Below are 24,917 nucleotides of genomic sequence, written 5' to 3'. Positions count from 1 at the left end.
ATGTTCGTGCCCAGGAAGGGGGCATGTCCACACCATCGATGTGCCCATTGGCAAGCCCAGTACTTAGTACATGTCCCTCTCCTTTATCTCATTGCCACTGATAATCATTAGGTGACATTTGAAATTTTAACGCATTTTACTTTTAGCAACACAGATTGGTCTATGGCTACACACATGAGTAGGCTTGATTGACAGGATCCCACAAAGTGAACGCAGCAGCTCATAACTTAATTTTCTGCCCAATGTCCGTCTTCAGAAGTAGAAGCCAATATCTTGTAAATGTTACAGACAGGTGCTGAGGGAACGCAGAACCAATAGGACCCACGCGTTTTGCTACTTTCATTTTCTAATCTTTGCTTGGTATCATTTCTTTCATTTTCTCAAATTATTGAATATTCTCGGGAGAGTGGCTTTTACTGGCCATATCCTCAATAAGTAGAGGTACTCATGTTTTTATCTTGTTGTTCTGTCTGTAAATAATATATGTTTAGATCTGCCTGCGCTGTTTGGTATCCTGCAGTTCAGTAAGTAACTTGATGCCTTCAGTTCTTAATTCTGTTCTCTGTTAATTTGGGAAAATCCATTTACAAGGCTACAGTATGTTGATCTGTTTCAATGCAAGGATAACTGTGCATTTTGAGCTAGCCAAATTTTTGCTGTGTATTCATTACAATGCAAATTGGTGTTCTATAGCCATATAATTAAGTTTTTACATATTAGTGTACATTTGTTAAGGAAATGTATTGTGTGGTACGCAAGGTTGGCAGTAATGAGAGAAGACAGAGTAAAGAGGATGCACTTAATTCAGTTTAGGCTAGAATAGGCATTTCCCAGATGTATAGCTGAAATAATGTTTTATTTACTGCACGTGTTTTATATTCTAAACAAAAGAGCGCTGAGCCAGGCATTGTCTGTGCAGTTAATGATTTAAGGTCCTTTGTGAAATTATGAAATAATCAGAAACAGTCTAATAAGAACTAGTTCATAATGTGTACAAATTTTTAATAATAAAGGACGTGTATACTTTTAACGGGTGTTATGCGCTATCCCGGCAGTCAGGATGCTGGTGGTCACATGACTGACCGCGGCATCCCGACTTTTTATAATTCCAACAGGGGACGGGGTAATTAATGTACACCTTCCCTGCCCCCTACCCTAACCCACCTGGGGTGGCGTCTAGGGCTAAGGACACAGGGGGTGATGGCTACGGCTAATCCCAGGGGATGGCGGCTAGGGCTAAGAACACAGGGGGTGATGGCTACGGATAATACCAGGGGGTGATGGCTAGGGCTAAGGACTCAGGGGGTAGCAGCTGCGGCTAACCCCATCCCCTCCAGTGCGTTACCCTAAACCCTCTCCCACCTGGTCACTTACCCTCACCCCAATACTTACCTTTGGGATGCCGTCAGTCAGGGTTCTGGTGTCGGGATTCCTGCATCGGTCACCTGACCGCTGGCATCCAGTGCGACGCCATTCTGACCGCATCCCCTTTCAACAAAAGGAGTAATTTAATTTTAGTGGGTAAAAATGGCATGGATATCTGTCCCACTTCATTTTGTGTTACCTTCTCTGCAGGTGTCCGTTCTGTTCAACTAGGGTCTATCCAGACAGGCTGCAGGTAGCATGAGGTGGAGTTAGAAATTGATGGGGTTATATTAGAATAATTATATACTGTAAATTATTTCATAAAGTAACAGTGACCTTAAATATCAAAATATTGTTTGAAGTACAAATCTATTATTATATCTATTACATATCTGATAGGCCCGAGGAGAGCTGCTTCTGCAACGAGTACATCAGCTGAAGGCCAGAGAGTATACATTGGGAGAATATATTGCTTCTTTACAGTTCCAGGTTGTTAATAATAAACTGCGGGCCCTGGAAAGCCACTCAGCACTTCTGCAGCTGCAGTCTCTGTTACTGAAGGAGGAGAAGAGCAAGTCTTCCATCACCTCAGAGTATGAACAGCTCCTGCAGACACTAAACCAGGTAAGAGCAGGAGATGGGTTGGGATTGGCAGCCTGAATGGTGGAATATGGCTGACTTTTTTTATGTACAGTATTTATTTCCTATAGCTAGTTTACGATAAAAAATGTTAGATTCTCAATGCCGCAATTTGCCTATATATTTGTCTGTCGGAGGAGATTATATACAACTTAGATAATCATGAGGCCCACATGTGTACTGACCTGATTCTAACAAGCTTTCAGTAAGATGGCAGGGGTGTTTTATTAAGGACAATTTCATGATAAGTGTTCTACAAGGGGAGATGTATCAAAGCTTGGAGAACGATAAAGTGGAGAGAGATAATGGGGTCTATTCATGAAGCAGTGAAAACAGTGGCGAAAAGGACAAGTGGAGACATTGACTATAGCAACACAATCATCTTTGAAAGAAACCTTTACTAAGTACAGTACATTCTTTAAAAAGTAAAGCAAATGCCGATTGGTTGCCATGACCAACTTCTATCAATCACTGGTCCATTTCTCCACTGTTTTCACTTCTTCATGAATAGACTCCAATGTACCAGTGACGCGCGGTGAGGTCAGTGGCTGGGGTGGCACTGGCAGCTAAGCTCTTTTGCATGGCCGCCGCCTCCCCAGGGCTTCCGGCGTCTTCTTTCTTCAGCTGCTCTTCACTGCTCCTCCTCCGCTGTCAGACTGACGCCGCTGCCTCGCGCTGACTTATATAAGTCAGCCGGAGGGGGCGGCGCGATGACGCAGCAAGTCGTGATTGGCTCGTGGTGGCCATCTTGAATTTTCTAAAATGACGCTGAGGCGCCATTTTTTAAACTGGTACCGCTCTGCCGCCAAACTCTGCAGAATGCCGCTAATACTGTCACCACCGCCGCGTCCCACCGCCGCCCGCACCTCCGATGCGACCACACAGTGATGACACTGATGCCAATCACTGTGGCCTCACTGACAGGGGAGTGCTTTCATGGTTGAAAGCACGTCCCTGTATGAAAGCGGCACTTCTAATGGTGCTGCTTTCCATGTATTTTCAATGGGCTTTTACTGCCCATGGCTTGGCCCCGCCTTTCCCATTGACAACGGGAGGCATCACGATCGGTGCCTTCCAACCCCATTTACAGAGTAATAATGATTAGATTAATATAAAGGAGATACTTACGACACAGAATCTGTGTCATAAGTATCTTCTTTGTATTATTTTAATCATTAATGACAGGGGAGGCACTGCCTCCCCTGACTGCACGTCCCTGCAATGTACCAACCAATCAGCTCCTAACTGTCATTTTTCAAGCACAGCCTGTAACATGACAGGAGCAGATTGTGTGGTTCTTTATCTTCTTCACTTTATCTCTGTGCAAGCTTTGATACATCTCCCCCCTAGTATTTAAAAACGATGTAGTGATAGAGTTGGATCTTCTTTAAGCCCTGAATTCATACTAATGTGTCATTGATATCCTTATTGCATGTAAGATTTGTACCTTATTTTCTTAGGACTTTAGCGACGAAGGTCGTACCTGTACTATAGCAATGTTTTCATTTTTGAATTTGTACTAGAAATATGTCCGTAAGAATCTGAAAGCTCACTAAGCACAATTCCTCATCACAGATAGCTGTAGGTTAATTCATGTTCTTGATTTATGGAGAGCAGGATTAGGCAGCGTGTGGAACTGCCAGGCTTATAGGGCATGCTGGGACTGTAGTTTGGCAGCACCTGGCGAGCCACAGGTTGCCCAAGCTTAATATACTGTAACAGGATTAATGAGGCCTAAAACTACTTAGTATTCTTGGCATGCAAAAGGAAGCAACGCGGGGAGTCTGCTTCAGAGGAACAGTAGGTCTGGCTTTTCTGGATGTAAATGAGTCCGACTTCATAGACCAGCTACAGCTCAACACAGATTTTTTTGGAAATCAGTCATTCAAAACCCGCAGATGCCCAAATATCAGAAAGAAATGGAAAGTTTAACTTGCTCGCTTGTTGCATCGATGAGCCATAGATTTGTGTCTCCTCACATTATATAAAAAGCGATTGGCATTATACTAGAACCTTTCTTGTGTCTGCATTGTAGGCTCCCGCATCTGCTCGTGTCAGGCCCCGTCTCCCTCTGTTGTGTTCTGTCTGTCACCGAGATTGTACCGTGTCAGCCTCCCATCTCAATTCCATTGTCAATCTGCCGTGTATTGCCCTAGAAATGAAAACTGAGAGCTCATTCTCCTCATAACTGATTTTCCATCTTACACCTCTCTCTCTCTCTCATTCCCGCTAATACGCTGTGTGCATTTACTTTCTCTTTCACCAACTTTCTCCAATTTCTGAGCTTGAATGAGATTCACAAACCAAAATATGTCTGAACCGTTTTTTCTTCGGTGAAAGGATTCAGAAACCATTAAACCAATGCATTTCCCAACTGAAAAGTCAGTTTATCATCGTGCTGAAGAGGAGCTGTGGCCAATTTAAGTCCTATTTTGTTTTATTTTTGTCATTAAGGTACAATATTGTCTGTCTATTTTTTTTGCTTAGTTAAAAAGACTTCTGGCTTAATTGTACAGGGTTTCCTATTCCTACTCTGAATAAGAAAACTATAAAACATTATTATTTATGTGTAATTATTTTTAGAACAAAATGAGTATTTCAATAAAATACTTCATTGATATCATCTCCGGCATTATTAAAATAGTGAATAATCATACAGATTCCTCCTATAGCTTTTGAATGTTTAGTTACACGCGGTGGCAGCTGTAAAGGTGAGGCTGCAGCGCAGTTCAAAAACCAAATAGGGGAGCCATACCAACTGCCAGCGAGTCCCGGTGTTTGCCAGCGTTTGGGGTGGCAGTTGCTGTTGCCCCTCTATTTGAATTTTGGACTGTGCTGCCGTCCCGCCACTTGAGCCGCCACTGGCTATACGTTATTGCACAGCTGCTTCCTTGCAGCTGTGCAATACAGACCAGATCAGAATCAGGCCCTATGAGTAGAATTTTTACCCAGTAGATGTGACACTGTACAATATCAAAAAATGCATACAGTAGGCTCTCAGGACCCTAAACAGTTCATGTTTTCCAGATCTCCTTACAGAATCAGAAGAGAATTAGCACTATCTGTGGATCTTTTAAAATGTGTCAGTGAGTAATGACTACACCTGTGTACCTGCTAGGTGACCTGGAGAACATGAACTGACCAGGATACCTAGGGCCGAGTTTGAGAACCACTAAAATAGTGTGTGTTTGTGTGTGTGTGTGTGTGTGTGTATATATATATATATATATATATATATACACACACAGAATATAATTTATATATAGTTATTGTAAATTGCAGAGATTTCATTGTTCTACTTCACATAGAACATGTTTTTGAAAACATTGGTTTTTTTCCCCCCCTCTTTTCACAAACAGGAAATAAGAGAGATGGATAGAAAATTGGAAAACTGGATACTTAAAGAGACAACCATCAATAGCATTAAGGAGGAGGATAAACTTCATGTCACTGTGGATGTTTCTGGTGAAGAGGAGAGTTTGCCTGTCTCAGCGACTCTACGCAAGACCCTGAACAGGCGGAAATCCATAATAAGTCATTACAGAGACAGGTAAACAGAAGCCATATTGCAGTCAGTGCAGTGATTACATAGAAATGTGAATGTTAATCATTTACATATGCTCACATATTTTAAAAGATCTAAGGGAAAATGAAAGAAAATAGTAAATTGATTAATATATATATATATATATATATATATATATATACATATATATATCCATTGTAGAAGAGCCGCACTCACATGCCGTTAATAATCACAGTTGCTGGGGTGCAAAATCCAGGAACAGGTCCTATCAGAACAAAGTTCCACGATACATGTGCACAAATAAGGATGCACTCACCAGACTTCTCCAGGGTGAAATTGATAGATTTTAATCCAGACAGCACATACTCACAAACAGAAGGTCAACGTTTCGGCTCACAGCAGAGCCTTTGTCAAGACCAGATTACCCGGTTGCCATCTCCCTAGGGAGATAGCAACCTGGTAATCTGGTCTTGACAAGGGCTCTGCTGTGAGCCGAAACGTTGACCTTCTGTTTGTGAGTATGTGCTGTCTGGATTAAAATCTATCAATTTCACCCTGGAGAAGTCTGGTGAGTGCATCCTTATTTGTGCACATGTATGTATATATATATATATATATATATATATATATATATATGTTTTGCCTTTTACTGAGAGATGCATTACATTTTAGTAACACACAAAGTAGTCTATCTACTAAACCTTGGGGAGAGATAAAGTGGACAGGGATAAAGTACCGATCAGTTAGCTCATAACTGTCATTTTTCAAATAAGGGATTTATCAAATTTTCTAATGAGGACAAGTGGATGTTTTGCCCATAGCAACCAATCAGATTCTAGCTGTCCTTTGATAGAATGTATTAGATAACTGATAGCTAGAGTTTGATTGGTTGCTATGTGCAGCATATATAGGGTGAATATGACACATGTTAGCGAATTCCTTTTTCTAGGCATAAATGAAAGTAAGGTTTCTCAGACCTATAATCCATTCTTTGTGGCTCTCGTCACAGAAACACCAGTGGATAATAGATTGTCGGGACATTCAGATGTTTCCGCCTGGGCCAATATCAGCTGGTCCACAAGCACAAACCATTGGTGAAGACTTGGGACAGCTTTGAGAACCTGCGCTATGAACTATAGTCATATGTTTCACTTATGCTCTTGAGGATAGAAATGATAATGGATGAAATGCTGCCAATTAATACGTTTAATAACTCAGCTGCACTCATGGCTGCGATTACTAAAAGCAAGACTCAATAATTGATCATACTTGATCCGTTTTTCTCTGACGTCCTAGTGGATGCTGGGGACTCCGTAAGGACCATGGGGAATAGACGGCTCCGCAGGAGACTGGGCACATCTAAAGAAAGATTTTGGACTATCTGGTGTGCACTGGCTCCTCCCCCTATGACCCTCCTCCAAGCCTCAGTTAGATTTCTGTGCCCGGCTGAGCTGGATGCACACTAGGGGCTCTCCTGAGCTCCTAGAAGAAAGTATAGTTTAGGTTTTTTATTTTCAGTGAGACCTGCTGGCAACAGGCTCACTGCAACGAGGGACTAAGGGGAGAAGAAGCGAACCTACCTAAGTGGTGGTAGCTTGGGCTTCTTAGGCCACTGGACACCATTAGCTCCAGAGGGATCGAACACAGGACCCGACCTCGTCGTCCGTTCCCGGAGCCGCGCCGCCGTCCCCCTTACAGAGCCAGAAACAAGAAGGTGGTCCGGAAAATCGGCGGCTGAAGACTTCTGTCTTCTCCAAGGTAGCGCACAGCACTGCAGCTGTGCGCCATTGCTCCTCATGCACACCACACACTGCGGTCATTGATGGGTGCAGGGCGCTGGGGGGGGGGCGCCCTGAGCAGCAATAATAACACCTTGGCTGGCAAAACTAACACCATATATAGCCCCAGAGGCTATATAGGTGTATATTAACCCCTGCCAGAAACGATAAAATAGCGGGAGAAAGCCCGCCGAAAAAGGGGCGGAGCCAACTCCCTCAGCACACTGGCGCCATTATTCCCTCACAGCTTCGCTGGAAGGAAGCTCCCTGGCTCTCCCCTGCAGTCCTGCACTACAGAAAGGGTAAAAAAGAGAGGGGGGGCACAATTTAAGGCGCAGTTTATATATATTATAGGCAGCTATAGGGGAAAACACTCTGTATAGTGATATCCCTGTGTTATATAGCGCCCTGGTGTGTGCCTGCATACTCTCCCTCTGTCTCCCCAAAGGGCTTTGTGGGGTCCTGTCCTCTGTAAGAGCATTCCCTGTGTGTCTGCTGTGTGTCGGTACTGCTGTGTCGACATGTATGATGAGGATAATGATGTGGAGGCGGAGCAAATGCCTGTGAATGTGATGTCACCCCCTGCGGGGTCGACACCAGTGTGGATGGACTTATGGAAGGAATTACGTGACAGTGTCAGCTCCTTACATAAAAGGTTTGACGACATAGGACAGCCGGCTACTCAGCTTGTGCCTGTCCAAGCGTCTCAAATGTCATCAGGGGCTATAAAACGCCCGCTACCTCAGATGACAGATACAGATGTCAACACGGATACCGACTCCAGTGTCGAAGATGATGAGACGAGTGTACCCTCCAATAAATCCACCCGTTATATGATTGAGGCTATGAAAAATGTATTACACATTTCTCTAACGTCCTAAGTGGATGCTGGGGACTCCGTAAGGACCATGGGGAATAGCGGCTCCGCAGGAGACTGGGCACAAAAGAAAAGCTTTAGAACTACCTGGTGTGCACTGGCTCCTCCCCCTATGACCCTCCTCCAAGCCTCAGTTAGATTTTTGTGCCCGAACGAGAAGGGTGCACACTAGGTGGCTCTCCTGAGCTGCTTAGTGAAAAGTTTAGTTTTAGGTTTTTTATGTTCAGTGAGACCTGCTGGCAACAGGCTCACTGCATCGAGGGACTAAGGGGAGAAGAAGCGAACTCACCTGCGTGCAGAGTGGATTGGGCTTCTTAGGCTACTGGACATTAGCTCCAGAGGGACCGATCACAGGCCCAGACATGGATAGGTCCCAGAGCCGCGCCGCCGGCCCCCTTACAGAGCCAGAAGACAGAAGAGGTCCGGAAAATCGGCGACAGAAGACGTCCTGTCTTCAACAAGGTAGCGCACAGCACTGCAGCTGTGCGCCATTGCTCTCAGCACACTTCACACTCCGGTCACTGAGGGTGCAGGGCGCTGGGGGGGGGGCGCCCTGAGACGCAATAAAAACACCTTGGATGGCAAAAAAATGCATCACATATAGCTCCTGGGCTATATGGATGAATTTAACCCCTGCCAGGATACACAGAAAAACGGGAGATAAGGCCGCCGAGAAGGGGGCGGAGCCTATCTCCTCAGCACACTGGCGCCATTTTCCCTCACAGCTCCGTTGGAGGGAAGCTCCCTGGCTCTCCCCTGCAGTCACTACACTACAGAAAGGGTTAAAAAAGAGAGGGGGGCACTAATTACGCGCAGTATTAAAAATACAGCAGCTATAAGGGGAAAAACACTTATATAAGGTTATCCCTGTATATATATAGCGCTCTGGTGTGTGCTGGCAAACTCTCCCTCTGTCTCCCCAAAGGGCTAGTGGGGTCCTGTCCTCTATCAGAGCATTCCCTGTGTGTGTGCTGTGTGTCGGTACGTTTGTGTCGACATGTATGAGGAGAAAAATGATGTGGAGACGGAGCAGATTGCCTGTAATAGTGATGTCACCCCCTAGGGGGTCGACACCTGAGTGGATGAACTGTTGGAAGGAATTACGTGACAGTGTCAGCTCTGTATAAAAGACAGTGGTTGACATGAGACAGCCGGCTACTCAGCTTGTGCCTGTCCAGACGTCTCATAGGCCGTCAGGGGCTCTAAAGCGCCCGTTACCTCAGATGGCAGATATAGACGCCGACACGGATACTGACTCCAGTGTCGACGGTGAAGAGACAAATGTGACTTCCAGTAGGGCCACACGTTACATGATTGAGGCAATGAAAAATGTTTTACACATTTCTGATAATACGAGTACCACCAAAAAGGGGTATTATGTTCGGTGAGGAAAAACTACCTGTAGTTTTCCTGAATCTGAGAAATTAAATGAGGTGTGTGATGATGCGTGGGTTTCCCCCGATAACAACTGATAATTTCTAAAATGTTATTGGCATTATATCCTTTCCCGCCAGAGGTTAGGATGCGTTGGGAAACACCTCCTAGGGTGGATAAAGCGCTCACACGCTTGTAAGAACAAGGGCTCTACCCTCTCCTGAGATGGCCGCCCTTAAGGATCCTGCTGATAGAAAGCAGGAGGGTATCCTAAAATGTATTTACACACATACTGGTGTTATACTGCGACCAGCAATCGCCTCAGCCTGGATGTGCAGTGCTGGGTTGGCGTGGTCGGATTCCCTGACTGAAAATATTGATACCCTAGATAGGGACAGTATATTATTGCCTATAGAGCATTTAAAAGATGCATTTCTATATATGCGTGATGCACAGCGGAATATTTGCCGACTGGCATCAAGTCTAAGTGCGTTGTCCATTTCTGCCAGTAAAGGGTTATGGACACGACAGTGGTCAGGTGATGCGGATTCCAAACGACATTTGGAAATATTGCCTTATTAAGGGGAGGAGTTATTTGGGGTCGGTCTTTCAGACCTGGTGGCCACGGCAACAGCTGGGAAATCCACGTTTGTACCCCAGGTCGCCTCTCAACATAAGAAGACGCCGTATTATCAGGCGCAGTCTTTTCGTGGGCAAGCGGGCAAAAGGTTCCTCATTTCTGCCCCGTGACAGAGGGAGAGGAAAAAGGCTGCAGAAATCAGCCAGTTCCCAGGAACAGAGCCCTCTCCCGCCTCTGCCAAGCCCTCAGTATGACGCTGGGGCTTTACAAGCAGAATCAGGCACGGTGGGGGCCCGTCTCAATGAATTTCAGCGCGCAGTGGGCTCACTCGCAAGTAGACCCCTGGATCCTTCAGGTGATATCTCAGGGGTACAAATTGGAATTCGAGACGTCTCCCCCTCGCCGTTTCCTACAGTCGGCTTTACCGATGTCTCCTTCTGACAGGGAGGCAGTTTTGGAAGCCATTCACAAGCTGTATTCCCAGCAGGTGATAATCAAGGTACCCCTCCTGCAACAGGGAACGGGGTATTATTCCACACTGTTGTGGTACCGAAGCCGGACGGCTCGGTGAGACCGATTCTAAATCTAAAATCTTGAACACTTACATACGGAGGTTCAAATTCAAGATTGAGTCACTCAGAGCAGTGATTGCGAACCTGGAAGAAGGGGACTACATGATGTCTCGGGACATCAAGGATGCTTACCTTCATGTCCCAATTTACCCTTCTCACCAAGGGTACCTCAGGTTTATGGTACAGAACTGTCACTATCAGTTTCAGACGCTGCCGTATGGATGGTCCACGGCACCCCGGGTCTTTACCAAGGTAATGGCCGAAATGATGATACTCCTTCGAAGGAAGGGAATTTTAGTTATCCCTTACTTGGACGATTCCCTGATAAGGGTAAGATCCAGGGAACAGTTGGAGGTCGGTGTAGCACTATCTCAGGTAGTGTTGCGGCAGCACGATTGGATTCTCAATATTCCAAAATCGCAGCTGATTCCGACGACTCGTCTTCTGTTCCTAGGGATGATCCTGGACACAGTCCAGAAAAAGGTGTTTCTCCCGGAGGAGAAAGTCAGGGAGTTATCCGAGCTAGTCGGGAACCTCCTATAACCGAGCCAAGTCTCAGTACATCAATGAAATGGTTCTGGGAAAAATGGTGGCTTCCTACGAAGCAATCCCATTCGGCAGATTCCACGCGAGAACTTTCCAGTGGGACCTGCTGGACAAATGGTCCGGGTCGCATCTTCAGATGCATCAGCGGATAACCCTGTCACCAAGCACAAGGGTGTCTCTCCTGTGGTGGTTGCAGAGTGCTCATCTTCTAGAGGGCCGCACATTCAGGACTGGGTCCTGGTGACCACGGATGCCAGCCTGCGAGGCTGGGGAGCAGTCACACAGGTAAGGAATTTCCAGAGCTTATGGTCAAGCCTGGAGACATCACTTCACATAAATATCCTGAAGCTAAGGGCCATTTACAATGCTCTAAGCTCAGCAAGACCTCTGCTTCAAGGTCACCCGGAGTTGATCCATTCGGACAACATCACGGCAGTCACCCACGTAAACAGACAGGGTGACACAAGAAGCAGGGGGGCAATGGCAGAAGCTGCAAGGATTCTTCGCTGGGCGGAAAATCATGTGATAGCACTGTCAGCAGTATTCATTCCGGGAGTGGACAACTGGGAAGCAGACTTCCTCAGCAGACACGACCTCCACCCGGGAGAGTGGGGACTTCACCCAGAAGTCTTCCACATGTTTATAAAACTCGACAAGTATTGCGCCAGGTCAAGGGACCCTCAGGCAATAGCTGTGGACGCTCTGGTAACACAGTGGGTGTACCAGTCAGTGTATGTGTTCCCTCCTCTGCCTCTCATACCCAAGGTACTGAGAATTATAAGATGGAGAGGAGTAAGCACTATATTCGTGGCTCCGGATTGGCCAAGAAGGACTTGGTAACCGGAACTTCAAGAGATGCTCACGGAGGATCCGTGGCCTCTACCTCTAAGAAGGGACCTGCTCCAGCAAGGACCCTGTCTGTTCCAAGACTTACCGCGGCTGCGTTTGACGGCATGGCGGTTGAACGCCGGATCCTGAAGGAGAAAGGCATTCCGGATGAAGTCATTCCTATCCTGATCAAAGCCAGGAAAGATATAACCGCAAAACATTATCACCGCATTGGCAAAAATATGTTGCGTGGTGCGAGGCCAGTAAGGCCCCGACGGAGGAATTTTTCAACTAGGTCGATTCCTACATTTCCTGCAAACAGGAGTGTCTATGGGCCTGAAATGGGGGTCCATTAAGGTTCAAATTTCGGCCCTGTCAATTTTCTTCCAAAAAGAACTAGCTTCAGTCCCTGAAGTTCAGACGTTTGTGAAAGGGGTACTGTATATACAGCCTCCTTTTGTGCCTCCAGTGGCACCTTGGGATCTAAATGTAGTTTTTGGGTTCCAAAAGTCACATTGGTTTGAACCACTTAAATATGTGGAGTTAAAATATCTCACATGGAAAGTGGTCATGCTGTTGGCCCTGGCCTGGGCCAGGTGCGTGTCAGAATTGGCGGCTTTATCCTGTAAAAGCCCTCATCTGATTTTCCATTCGGACAGGGCGGAATTGAGGACTTGTCCTCAGTTTCTCCCTAAGGTGGTTTTCAGCGTTTCACCTGAATAAACCTATTGTGGTGCCTGCGGCTACTAGGGACTTGGAGGACTCCAAGTTGCTAGACGTTGTCAGAGCCCTGGAAATATAGGTTTCCAGGACGGCTGGAGTCAGAAAATCTGACTCGTTGTTTATTCTGTATGCACCCAACAAGCTGGGTGCTCCTGCTTCTAAGCAGACTATTGCTCGTTGGATTTGTAGTACAATTCAGCTTGCACATTCTGTGGCAGGCCTGCCACAGCCAAAATCTGTAAAAGCCCATTCCACAAGGAAGGTGGGCTCATCTTGGGCGGCTGCCCGAGGGGTCTCGGCTTTACAACTTTGCCGAGCAGCTACTTGGTCAGGAGCAAATACGTTTGTAAAATTCTACAAATTTGATACCCTGGCTGAGGAGGACCTGGAGTTCTCTCATTTGGTGCTGCAGAGTCATCCGCACTCTCCCGCCCGTTTGGGAGCTTTGGTATAATCCCCATGGTCCTTACGGAGTCCCCAGCATCCACTTAGGACGTTAGAGAAAATAAGAATTTACTTACCGATAATTCTATTTCTCGTAGTCCGTAGTGGATGCTGGGCGCCCATCCCAAGTGCGGATTGTCTGCAATACGGGTACATAGTTATTGTTACCAAAAAATCGGGTTATTGCTGTAGTGAGCCATCTTTTCTAGAGGCTCCTCTGTTATCATGCTGTTAACTGGGTTTAGATCACAAGTTATATGGTGTGATTGGTGTGGCTGGTATGAGTCTTACCCGGGATTCAAAATCCTTCCTTATTGTGTACGCTCGTCCGGGCACAGTATCCTAACTGAGGCTTGGAGGAGGGTCATAGGGGGAGGAGCCAGTGCACACCAGGTACTTCTAAAGCTTTTCTTTTGTGCCCAGTCTCCTGCGGAGCCGCTATTCCCCATGGTCCTTACGGAGTCCCCAGCATCCACTACGGACTACGAGAAATAGAATTATCGGTAAGTAAATTCTTATTTTCTGATGATACCCCAGGTACCACAAAAAAGGGTATTATGTTTGGTGAGAAAAAACTACCAGTACTTTTTCCTGCATCAGACGAATTAAACGAGGTGTGTGAGGAAGCATGGACTTCCCCAGATAAGAAATTGATCATTTCTAAACGGTTAATGGCTGCGTACCCTTTCCCGCCAGAGGATAGGTCACGCTGGGAAACACCCCCTAGGGTAGATAAAACGCTGACACGCTTATCAAAGAAGGTGGCACTACCGTCTCCGGATACGGCCGCCCTAAAAGAACCTGCTGATAGAAAGCTGGAAAGTACCCTAAAAGCTATATACACACACACTGGCATTATATTGAGACCCGCTATTGCATCAGCTTGGATGTGCAGTGCTGCTGCTGCGTGGTCAGACTCCCTGTCGGAAAACATTGATACCATGGATAGGGACAATATTTTGCTAACGATTGACCATATAAAAGACGCGGTCTTATACATGCGTGATGCACAGAGGGCTATTTGCCGGCTGGCATCAAAAATAAGCGCTATGTCCATTGCCGCCAGACGGGGGTTATGGACTAGGCAATGGTCAGGTGATGCCGACTCCAAGCGGCACATGGAAGTTTTACCCTATAAAGGGGTGGAACTTTTTGGGGAAGGTCTTTCAGACCTCGTTTCCACAGCTACTGCTGGGAAATCGACTTTTTTGCCACAGGCTACCCCACAGCAAAAGAAAGCACCGTATTATCAGGTGCAGTCCTTTCGGCCCCAGAAAAATAAGCGGGCTAGAGGCTCATCCTTTCTGCCGAGGGGCAGAGGAAGGGGGAAAAAGCTGCAGCACACAGCTAGTTCCCAGGAGCAGAAGTCCTCCCCTGCGTCCGGTAAGTCCACAGCATGACGCTGGGGCTGCTCAGGCGGAATCGGGAACGGTGGGGGCACGTCTCAGGTTTTTCAGCACACAGTGGGCTCTCTCACAAGTGGATCCCTGGGTCCTTCAAGTAGTTTCTCAGGGGTACAGGCTGGAATTCGAGACGTCTCCCCCCCCGCCGTTTCCTAAAATCTGCCTTGCCGGCAACTCCCTCTGCCAGGGAGGCAGTGTTGGTGGCTATTCAAAAACTGTATTCACAGAAAGTGATCGTCAAGGTACCCCTCCTTCAGCAAGGAAAGGGTTACTACTCCACAATGTTTGTGGTACCGAAACCGGACGGTTCGTTGAGACCCATCTTAAATTTAAAAGCCTTGAACACTTATATCAAAAGGTTCAAGTTCAAGATGGAATCGCTCAGGGCGGTTATTGCGAGCCTGGAGGATGGGGATTACATGGTATCCCTGGACATCAAGGATGCGTACCTGCATGTCCCCATTTACCCTCCGCACCAGGAGTACCTCAGATTTGTGGTACAGGACTGTCACTATCAGTTCCAGACGCTGCCGTTTGGGTTATCCACGGCACCGAGGGTCTTTACCAAGGTAATGGCCGAAATGATGATACTCCTTCGCAAGAAGGGAGTTTTAATTATCCCGTACTTGGACGATCTCCTGATAAAGGCGAGGTCCAAAGAACAGTTGATAGTGGGGGTGGCACTTTCTCAGGAAGTGCTACAACAGCACGGCTGGATTCTCAATATTCCAAAGTCACAGCTGGTCCCGACGACACGTCTTCTGTTCCTGGGAATGATTCTGGACACAGACCAGAAAAGAGTGTTTCTTCCACTGGAAAAAGCCGAGGAATTGTCATCTCTGGTCAGAGACATCCTAAAACCAGGAAAAGTGTCGGTACATCAATGCACACGAGTCCTGGGAAAAATGGTAGCTTCGTACGAAGCAATTCCATTCGGAAGGTTCCACGCAAGGACGTTCCAGTGGGACCTGTTGGACAAATGGTCCGGGTCCCATCTCCAGATGCAACAGCGGATAACCCTATCGGCCAGAACCAGGGTGTCGCTGCTGTGGTGGCTGCAGAGGGCTCATCTACTAGAGGGCCGCAGATTCGGAATACAGGACTGGGTCCTGGTGACCACGGATGCCAGCCTTCGGGGCTGGGGGGGCAGTCACAAAGGGAAGAAATTTCCAAGGACTGTGGTCAAATCAGGAGATTTCTCTTCACATAAATATCCTGGAGCTAAGGGCCATTTACAATGCCCTAAGCCAGGCAAGACCCCTGCTTCAAAACCAGCCGGTACTGATCCAGTCAGACAACATCACGGCGGTCGCCCATGTAAACAGACAGGGCGGCACGAGAAGCAGGATGGCGATGGCAGAAGCCACAAGGATTCTCAGATGGGCAGAGAATCATGTGTTAGCACTGACGGCAGTGTTCATTCCGGGAGTGGACAACTGGGAAGCAGACTTCCTCAGCAGGCACGACCTCCACCCGGGAGAATGGGGACTTTATCCAGAAGTCTTCCAAATGCTGGTCAACCGGTGGGAAAAGCCACAGGTAGACATGATGGCGTCCCGCCTCAACAAGAAGTTGAAAAGATATTGCGCCCGGTCAAGAGACCCTCAGGCGATAGCGGTGGACGCTCTAGTGACACCATGGGTGTACCAGTCGGTTTATGTGTTTCCTCCTCTACCTCTCATACCCAAGGTACTGAGAATAATAAGAAGGCGTGGAGTGAAAACCATACTCGTGGTTCCGGATTGGCCAAGAAGAGCTTGGTACCCGGAACTTCAAGAGATGCTTACAGAGGACCCTTGGCCTCTGCCGCTCAGACAAGACCTGCTGCAGCAGGGACCCTGTCTGTTCCAAGACTTACCCCGGCTGCGTTTGACGGCATGGCGGTTGAACACCGGATCCTGAAGGAAAAGGGTATTCCGGAGGAAGTCATCCCTACCCTGATCAAAGCCAGGAAGGATGTCACCGCAAGACATTATCACCGCATTTGGCGAAAATATGTTGCTTGGTGTGAGGCCATGAAGGCCCCGACGGAGGAATTTCAACTGGGTCGATTCCTGCACTTCCTGCAAGCAGGGGTGACGTTGGGCCTCAAATTGGGGTCCATAAAGGTCCAGATTTCGGCTCTGTCGATTTTCTTCCAAAAAGAACTGGCTTCACTGCCCGAAGTTCAGACTTTTGTCAAAGGAGTACTGCATATTCAGCCTCGTTTGGTGCCCCCAGTGGCACCTTGGGATCTCAATGTGGTTTTGGCATTCCTGAAATCACATTGGTTCGAACCACTTAAGACTGTGGATTTAAAATATCTCACGTGGAAAGTGGTCATGCTGTTGGCCTTGGCGTCGGCCAGGCGGGTTTCAGAATTGGCGGCTTTGTCTTGTAAAAGCCCTTATCTGATTTTCCATATGGATAGGGCGGAATTGAGGACTCGTCCTCAGTTTCTCCCAAAGGTGGTCTCAGCTTTTCACTTGAACCAACCTATTGTGGTGCCTGCGGCTACTAGGGACTTGGAGGATTCCAAGTTGCTGGACGTAGTCAGGGCCCTAAAAATTTATATTTCCAGGACGGCTGGAGTCAGAAAGACTGACTCGCTGTTTATCCTGTATGCACCCACCAAGCTGGGTGCTCCTGCTTCTAAGCAGTCTATTGCGCGCTGGATTTGTAGCACTATTCAGCTGGCGCATTCTGCGGTAGGCTTACCGCAGCCTAAATCTGTAAAAGCTCATTCCACACGGAAGGTGGGCTCATCTTGGGCGGCTGCCCGAGGGGTCTCGGCTTTACAACTTTGCCGAGCAGCTACTTGGTCGGGGGCAAACACGTTTGCAAAATTCTACAAATTTGATACCCTGGCTGAGGAGGACCTGGAATTCTCTCATTCGGTGCTGCAGAGTCATCCGCACTCTCCCGCCCGTTTGGGAGCTTTGGTATAATCCCCATGGTCCTTACGGAGTCCCCAGCATCCACTAGGACGTCAGAGAAAATAAGAATTTACTCACCGGTAATTCTATTTCTCGTAGTCCGTAGTGGATGCTGGGCGCCCATCCCAAGTGCGGATTGTCTGCAATACCTGTACATAGTTAGTGTTACAAAAATCGGGTTTTGTTGTGAGCCATCTCTTCAGAGGCTCCATTTGTTATCATACTGTTAACCGGGGTTCCTATCACGTGTTATATGGTGTGATTGGTGTGGCTGGTATGAGTCTTACCCGGGATTCAAAAATCCTTCCTTATTGTGTCAGCTCTTCCGGGCACAGTTCCTAACTGAGGCTTGGAGGAGGGTCATAGGGGGAGGAGCCAGTGCACACCAGATAGTCCTAAATCTTTCTTTAGATGTGCCCAGTCTCCTGCGGAGCCGTCTATTCCCCATGGTCCTTACGGAGTCCCCAGCATCCACTACGGACTACGAGAAATAGAATTACCGGTGAGTAAATTCTTATTTTTTTAATTAACCCATTTATTTCTACTGAAAAACAGTCACAATAATCTTTTTAGAAATATCAAACATTGGACTATACTGATGGGCCAATAGTGGCCGGTATATTTTAGGATCATCTTAATTTAATTATGCTTGCTTTAGAATGCAGAGGGAACAAATGGAGTATGCGCTGGTGGAAGACCAAGAGGAGAAAGCCCAAATGGACACAGCCCTAAGACTACACAATCAGGTACGCCCTACACAGCTGATCTGTATTGGAAAGTCCCACAGAATGGTAACCCATGGTTCTGTGGATAGGAAGGGACATCTTTATGCCATGACAAAGACATTTTACATAACTGCACAATAGAAATTTCCAGTATTAGTTGGAAACCAAGGTTCTTTTAACTTTCTGCTTTTCTTATTGTGCACTTCACTGGATGAATGAATTCACTCACTCTTCTTCTGTTACCACCGCTACTCTAATGCAGTCCAAACTTACATCTCCTACCTGACCTATCTACTCTCTTCGTGCTTTTCAATCTCCCACACCACCATCAGCAGCACACTGTCCTGAGCTTTGCGGATTTGGTGTAAACAGTCTTGTCAACATCAAAACATGGCTAGAATATACCTTTCTCTTACGTCCTAGAGGATGCTGGGGACTCCGTAAGGACCATGGGGGTATAGACGGGCTCCGCAGGAGACATGGACACTATAAAGAACTTTAAGTATGGGTGTGCACTGGCTCCTCCCTCTATGCCCCTCCTCCAGACCTCAGTTGGATCCTGTGCCCAGAGGAGATTGGGTGCACTACAGGGGACCTCTCCTGAGTTTCTCTGAAAAAGAATTTTGTTAGGTTTTTTATTTTCAGGGAGCACTGCTGGCAACAGGCTCCCTGCGTCGTGAAACTGAGGAGAGAGAAGCAGACCTACTTAAGTGATAGGCTCTGCTTCTTAGGCTACTGAACACCATTAGCTCCAGAGGGAGTCAGAACGCAGGTCTCCCCCCGCTGTTCGTCCCAGAGCCGCGCCGCCGTCCTCCTCGCAGAGCCGGAAGATAGAAGCCGGGTGAGTATAAGAAGAAAAGAAGACTTCAAGGCGACAGAAGACTTCAGATCTTCCCTGAGGTAAGCGTGCAGCGGTATCGCTGCGCGCCATTGCTCCCACACACTACACACACTGGCAGGCACTGTTGGGTGCAGGGCGCAGGGGGGCGTCCTGGGCAGCAATATAAACCTCTAGTCTGGCATTTATATTGATATAGGCTGCGGAGTCAGTTCGTATATAAATCCCCCGCCAGTTTTTATAAAATAGAGCGGGACCGAAGCCCGCCGCTGGAGGGGGCGGAGCTTGGTCCCTCAGCACTAACCATCGCCATTTTCTCCACAGAGCACTGCAGAGAAGCTGGCTCCCCGGACTCTCCCCTGCTGAACACGGTGTCAGAGGGCAGAAAAAGAGGGGGGGCACTTGTAAGGCGCAGTGAGTGTATTACACGGTTTTTATATATAAAAGCGCTATATCTGGGAATTTGTTTCCAGTGTCAGTTGGCGCTGGGTGTGTGCTGGCATACTCTCTCTCTGTCTCTCCAAAGTGCCTTGTTGGGGAACTAACCCCTTATAGATATATCCCTGTGTGTGTGGGGGTGTCGGTACGCGTGTGTCGGCATGTGTGAAGCGGAAGGCTCATCTAAGGAGGAGGTGGAGCAGATGATTGTGGTGTCTCCGTCGGCAACGCCGACTCATGATTGGATGCACACGTGGAATGTTTTAAATGCAAATGTGTCCTTATTACATAAGAGATTGGACAAAGCAGAGTCCAGGGAAAAAGCAGGGAATCAATCCACGGCTTCGACTGGGTCACCGGGCCCTTCTGGGTCTCAAAAACGTCCCCTATCCCAAATAGCAGACACTGATACCGACACGGATTCTGACTCCAGTGTCGACTACGATGAGGCGAGGTTACACCCAAGGGTGGCCAAAAGTATTCATTATATGATTATTGCAATAAAAGATGTTTTGCAGATCACTGATGTCCCCTCTGTTCCTGACACGAGGGTGCGCATGTATAAGGAAAAGAGACCTGAGGTTACCTTTCCACCATCTCACGAGCTGAACGAATTATTTGAAAAAGCTTGGGAAACTCCAGACAAAAAGCTGCAGATTCCCAAGAGGATTCTTATGGCGTACCCTTTCCCTGCACAGGACAGGGTACGGTGGGAATCTTCGCCCAGGGTGGACAAGGCTTTAACGCGTCTGTCCAAGAAGGTGGCGCTGCCGTCTCCAGACACGGCAGCCCTCAAGGATCCTGCTGATCGCAGACAGGAAACTACTTTAAAATCTATCTATACGCATACGGGTGCTTTACTCAGACCGGCAATTGCATCGGCATGGGTATGTAGCGCAGTTGCGGCTTGGACAGATACCTTGTCAACTGACATTGATACCCTAGACAGGGATACCATTTTATTGATCTTAGGTCACATTAAAGACGCAGTCTTATATATGAGAGACGCTCAGAGAGACGTTGGGCTGCTAGGTTCGAGAGCAAACGCCATGGCGATTTCTGCTAGACGAGCCCTGTGGACCCGCCAATGGACGGGTGATGCCGACTCAAAGAAGCATATGGAGGTTTTACCTTACAAGGGTGAAGTTTTATTTGGGGATGGTCTCGCGGACCTGGTTTCCACAGCTACCGCGGGTAAATCTACTTTTTTGCCTTTTGTTCCCCCACAGCAAAAGAAAACTCCACAATATCAGATGCAGTCCTTTCGGTCACATAAGTCCAGAAGAGGTCGGGGCTCCTCCTTCCTCGCCAGAGGTAAGGGTAGAGGAAAGAGAACGCCTGCTTCGGCTAGTTCCCAGGAGCAGAAGTCCACCCCGGATTCTGCTAATGGGGCTCCACTGAGGGAGTCCGCGCCGGTGGGGGCACGTCTTCGACTCTTCAGCCAGGTCTGGGTTCTTTCAGACGTGGATCCTTGGGCGATGGAAATTGGAATTCGAAGAGGTGCCCCCTCGCCGATTTTTCAAGTCGTCCTTGCCAGCTTCTCCCCCAGAAAGGGAAGTAGTATTGGCTGCAATTCAAAAGCTGTGTCAACAGCAAGTGATTGTCAAGGTTCCCCTGGTCCAACAGGGGAAAGGGTACTATTCAACCCTGTTCGTGGTCCCGAAGCCGGATGGTTCGGTCAGACCCATTTTTAATCTAAAATCCCTAAACCTGTACTTGAAAAAGTTAAAATTCAAGATGGAATCGCTCCGGGCTGTGATATCCAGTCTGAAAGGGGGGGATTTTATGGTATCACTGGACGTGAAGGATGCCTACCTTCATGTCCCCATATATCCTCCTCATCAGGAGTACCTGAGATTCGCTGTACAGGACTGTCATTACCAGTTTCAGACGTTGCCGTTTGGGCTTTCCACGGCACCGAGGATTTTCACCAAGGTGATGGCGGAGATGATGGTGCTCCTGCGCAGTCAGGGAGTCACAATTATCCCGTACTTGGACGATCTCCTGATAAAAGCGAGATCGAGAGATCAATTGCTGAAGAGCGTGTCGCTCTCCCTGAGAGTGCTACAACAGCACGGTTGGATTCTCAATCTGCCAAAGTCACAATTGGTTCCAACGACTCTACTATCATTCCTAGGCATGATTCTGGACACGGAACAGAAAAGGGTTTTTCTCCCAAAGGAAAAAGCACAGGACCTCCAGAACATGGTTAGAGACCTGCTAAAACCAAAAAGAGTGTCTGTTCATCAATGCACTCGAGTTCTGGGGAAAATGGTGGCAGCCTACGAGGCCATCCCCTTCGGCAGGTTCCATGCAAGGACATTTCAGTGGGACCTTCTGGGCAAGTGGTCAGGGTCCCATCTACAAATACATCGGAAGATAAGCCTGTCCCCCAGGGCCAGGGTGTCTCTCCTGTGGTGGCTGCAGAGTGCTCACCTTCTAAAGGGTCGCAGGTTGGCATTCAGGACTGGGTTCTGTTAACCACGGAAGCGAGCCTCCGAGGATGGGGAGCAGTCATACAAGGAAGAAATTTTCAGGGACTATGGTCAAGCCAGGAGGCTTGTCTACACATCAAAGTGCTGGAATTGAGGGCCATATACAACGGCCTATGACAAGCAGAGAATCTTCTTCACGACCTACCGGTGCTGATTCAATCAGACAACGTCACAGCCGTGGCTCATGTAAACCGCCAAGGCGGGACAAGGAGCAGAGTGGCAATGGCGGAAGCCACCAGGATTCTTCGCTGGGCGGAAAATCACGTAAGCGTTCTGTCAGCGGTCTTCATACCGGGAGTGGACAACTGGGAAGCAGACTTCCTCAGCAGACACGATCTCCATCCAGGAGAGTGGGGACTTCATCAAGAAGTCTTTGCAGAGATAACAAGTCATTGGGGACTTCCTCAAATAGACATGATGGCGTCACGCCTTAACAAAAAAGCTTTGGAGGTATTGTGCCAGGTCAAGGGACCCTCAGGCGGTAGCGGTAGACGCCCTAGTGACACCATGGGTGTTTCAGTCGGTCTATGTGTTCCCTCCTCTTCCTCTCATCTCAAAAATATTGAGAATCATAAGACGAAAAAGAGTACAGACAATACTCGTTGTTCCAGATTGGCCTTGAAGGGCCTGGTATTCAGATCTTCAGGAAATGATCACAGAAGATCCGTGGCCTCTTCCTCTCAGGGAGGACCTGTTGCAGCAGGGGCCCTGCGTATTCCAAGACTTACCGCGGCTACGTTTGACGGCATGGCGGTTGAACACCGAATTCTAGCTGGGAAAGGTATTCCGGAGGAAGTCATCCCTACTCTGATAAAGGCTAGGAAGGAGGTGACGGCGAAACATTATCACCGTATCTGGAGGAAGTATGTATCTTGGTGTGAAGCCAAGAATGCTCCTACAGAAGATTTCCACCTGGGCCGTTTTCTCCACTTTTTACAGACAGGAGTGGATATGGGGCTGAAGTTAGGCTCCATTAAGGTACCGATTTCGGCCCTATCTATATTCTTTCAGAAGTCAAGACTTTTGTGAAGGGAGTGCTGCGCATCCAGCCTCCTTTTGTGCCCCCTGTGGCACCTTGGGACCTTAACGTGGTGTTAAGGTTCCTAAAATCTCACTGGTTTGAACCTCTTCAAACGGTGGAATTAAAATTTCTCACTTGGAAGGTGGTCATGCTATTGGCCTTGGCATCTGCAAGGCGGGTGTCCGAATTGGCGGCCTTGTCTCACAAGAGTCCCTATTTGATTTTCCATGTGGATAGAGCAGAGTTGAGGACTCGTCCTCAATTTTTGCCTAAGGTGGTTTCTTCATTTCATATGAACCAACCTATTGTGGTGCCTGTGGCTACGGGTGACTTGGAGGACTCCAAGTCCCAGGATGTAGTCAGGGCCTTAAAAATGTATGTAGCCAGGACGGCTAGGGTTAGGAAAACAGAGGCGCTGTTTGTCCTGTATGCAGCCAACAAGGTTGGCGCTCCTGCTTCTAAGCAGACTATTGCTCGCTGGATCTGTACCATGATTCAGCAGGCTCATTCTACGGCTGGATTGCCGTTCCCAAATTCGGTAAAGGCCCATTCCACTAGGAAGGTGGGCTCTTCTTGGGCGGCTGCCCGAGGCGTCTCGGCATTACAGCTTTGCTGAGCAGCTACTTGGTCGGGTTTAAACAGTTTTGCTAAATTCTACAAGTTTGATACCCTGGCTGATGAGGACCTCGCGTTTGCTCAATCGGTGCTGCAGAGTCATCCGCACTCTCCCGCCCGGTTTGGAGCTTTGGTATAAACCCCATGGTCCTTACGGAGTCCCCAGCATCTTCTAGGACGTAAGAAAAAATAAGATTTTAAGCCTACCAGTAAATCTTTTTCTCCTAGTCCGTAGAGAATGCTGGCCGCCTGTCCCAGTTCGGACTAAATCTGGAAGGGTTATGTTACAGTTGGGATCGGTCTTTGACTGATACTGTTTTTTGTTCATACTGTTAACTGGTTGCGTATATTACAGGTTATACGGTGTGGTTGGTGTGGGCTGGTATGAATCTTGCCCTTAGATTAACAAAATCCTTTCCTCATATTGTCCATCTCCTCTGGGCACAGTTTCTCTAACTGAGGTCTGGAGGAGGGGCATAGAGGGAGGAGCCAGTGCACTCCCATACTTAAAGTTCTTTATAGTGCCCATGTCTCCTGCGGAGCCCGTCTATACCCCCATGGTCCTTACGGAGTCCCCAGCATCCTCTACGGACTAGGAGAAAAAGATTTACCGGTAGGTTTAAAATCTTATTTTTTCCTCTCCACGATGCAACCAAGAAGTTCATTGATCTCCTGTCCAGCATCTGCTCTGACATTCCTGTCTTTCTGAACACTTCAGTCTTTCTGAAATATCACGGCAAGACTGACTTTACTTCCCCAATGCTGCACATCTTTCGCATCAATCCCCATAGTCCAAATAAAATTCCTACCCCTCACCTAAAAGTTGATCAGTACCACCGCCCCTTCTTACACCTCAAAAACATTGGACCTGATTTGAGGTTCATCCAGTTGCTTTCGCAACTTCATTTGCGGATGTAGCGGACGTACGAAAACAATCTAATGACTCAGCCGCTGTGTTGTGTGCAGAAACGTCCACCGCCAGTGTCTCAGATCTGCCACTTACCGTACGTACAAAAGACGCAACATCGGGATCTATAGTGTTTCAGAATGTCCATCCCAACTAAGACGGGGCCAGTCCAACTGCGGACAGATTCGCAGTGGCTGTCTAGAACACAAGCAGAACACGATGGCAACATGTTATCGTTCTGTAGCCACTTCCCGTTACCTTCCCCAAAAAGGTCACTACCTGTCACTAGCTTTGTGATTAAATCCTCA

General features: G+C 47.7%; 1 protein-coding gene across 3 annotated transcripts in view; it reads left to right on the top strand.

The window, feature by feature from the left end:
* Nucleotides 1-24,917, top strand: part of EVC2 (EvC ciliary complex subunit 2) — a 329,045-nt gene that overhangs the window by 251,659 nt on the left and 52,469 nt on the right. For all 3 annotated transcript variants that reach the window (XM_063923401.1, XM_063923393.1, XM_063923385.1), the window contains exons 17-19: nucleotides 1,765-1,989; nucleotides 5,364-5,554; nucleotides 18,229-18,316. In XM_063923401.1, coding sequence (XP_063779471.1) covers nucleotides 1,765-1,989; nucleotides 5,364-5,554; nucleotides 18,229-18,316 — 504 coding nt within the window. The remainder of the gene's footprint in view (nucleotides 1-1,764; nucleotides 1,990-5,363; nucleotides 5,555-18,228; nucleotides 18,317-24,917) is intronic.

The sequence above is a fragment of the Pseudophryne corroboree genome, chromosome 1, assembly GCF_028390025.1.
Source record: "Pseudophryne corroboree isolate aPseCor3 chromosome 1, aPseCor3.hap2, whole genome shotgun sequence".
Lineage (NCBI taxonomy): Eukaryota > Metazoa > Chordata > Amphibia > Anura > Myobatrachidae > Pseudophryne > Pseudophryne corroboree.
The sequence above is the reverse complement of the archived record's forward strand: the minus strand, read 5'-3'. Positions and strand labels throughout refer to the sequence as shown.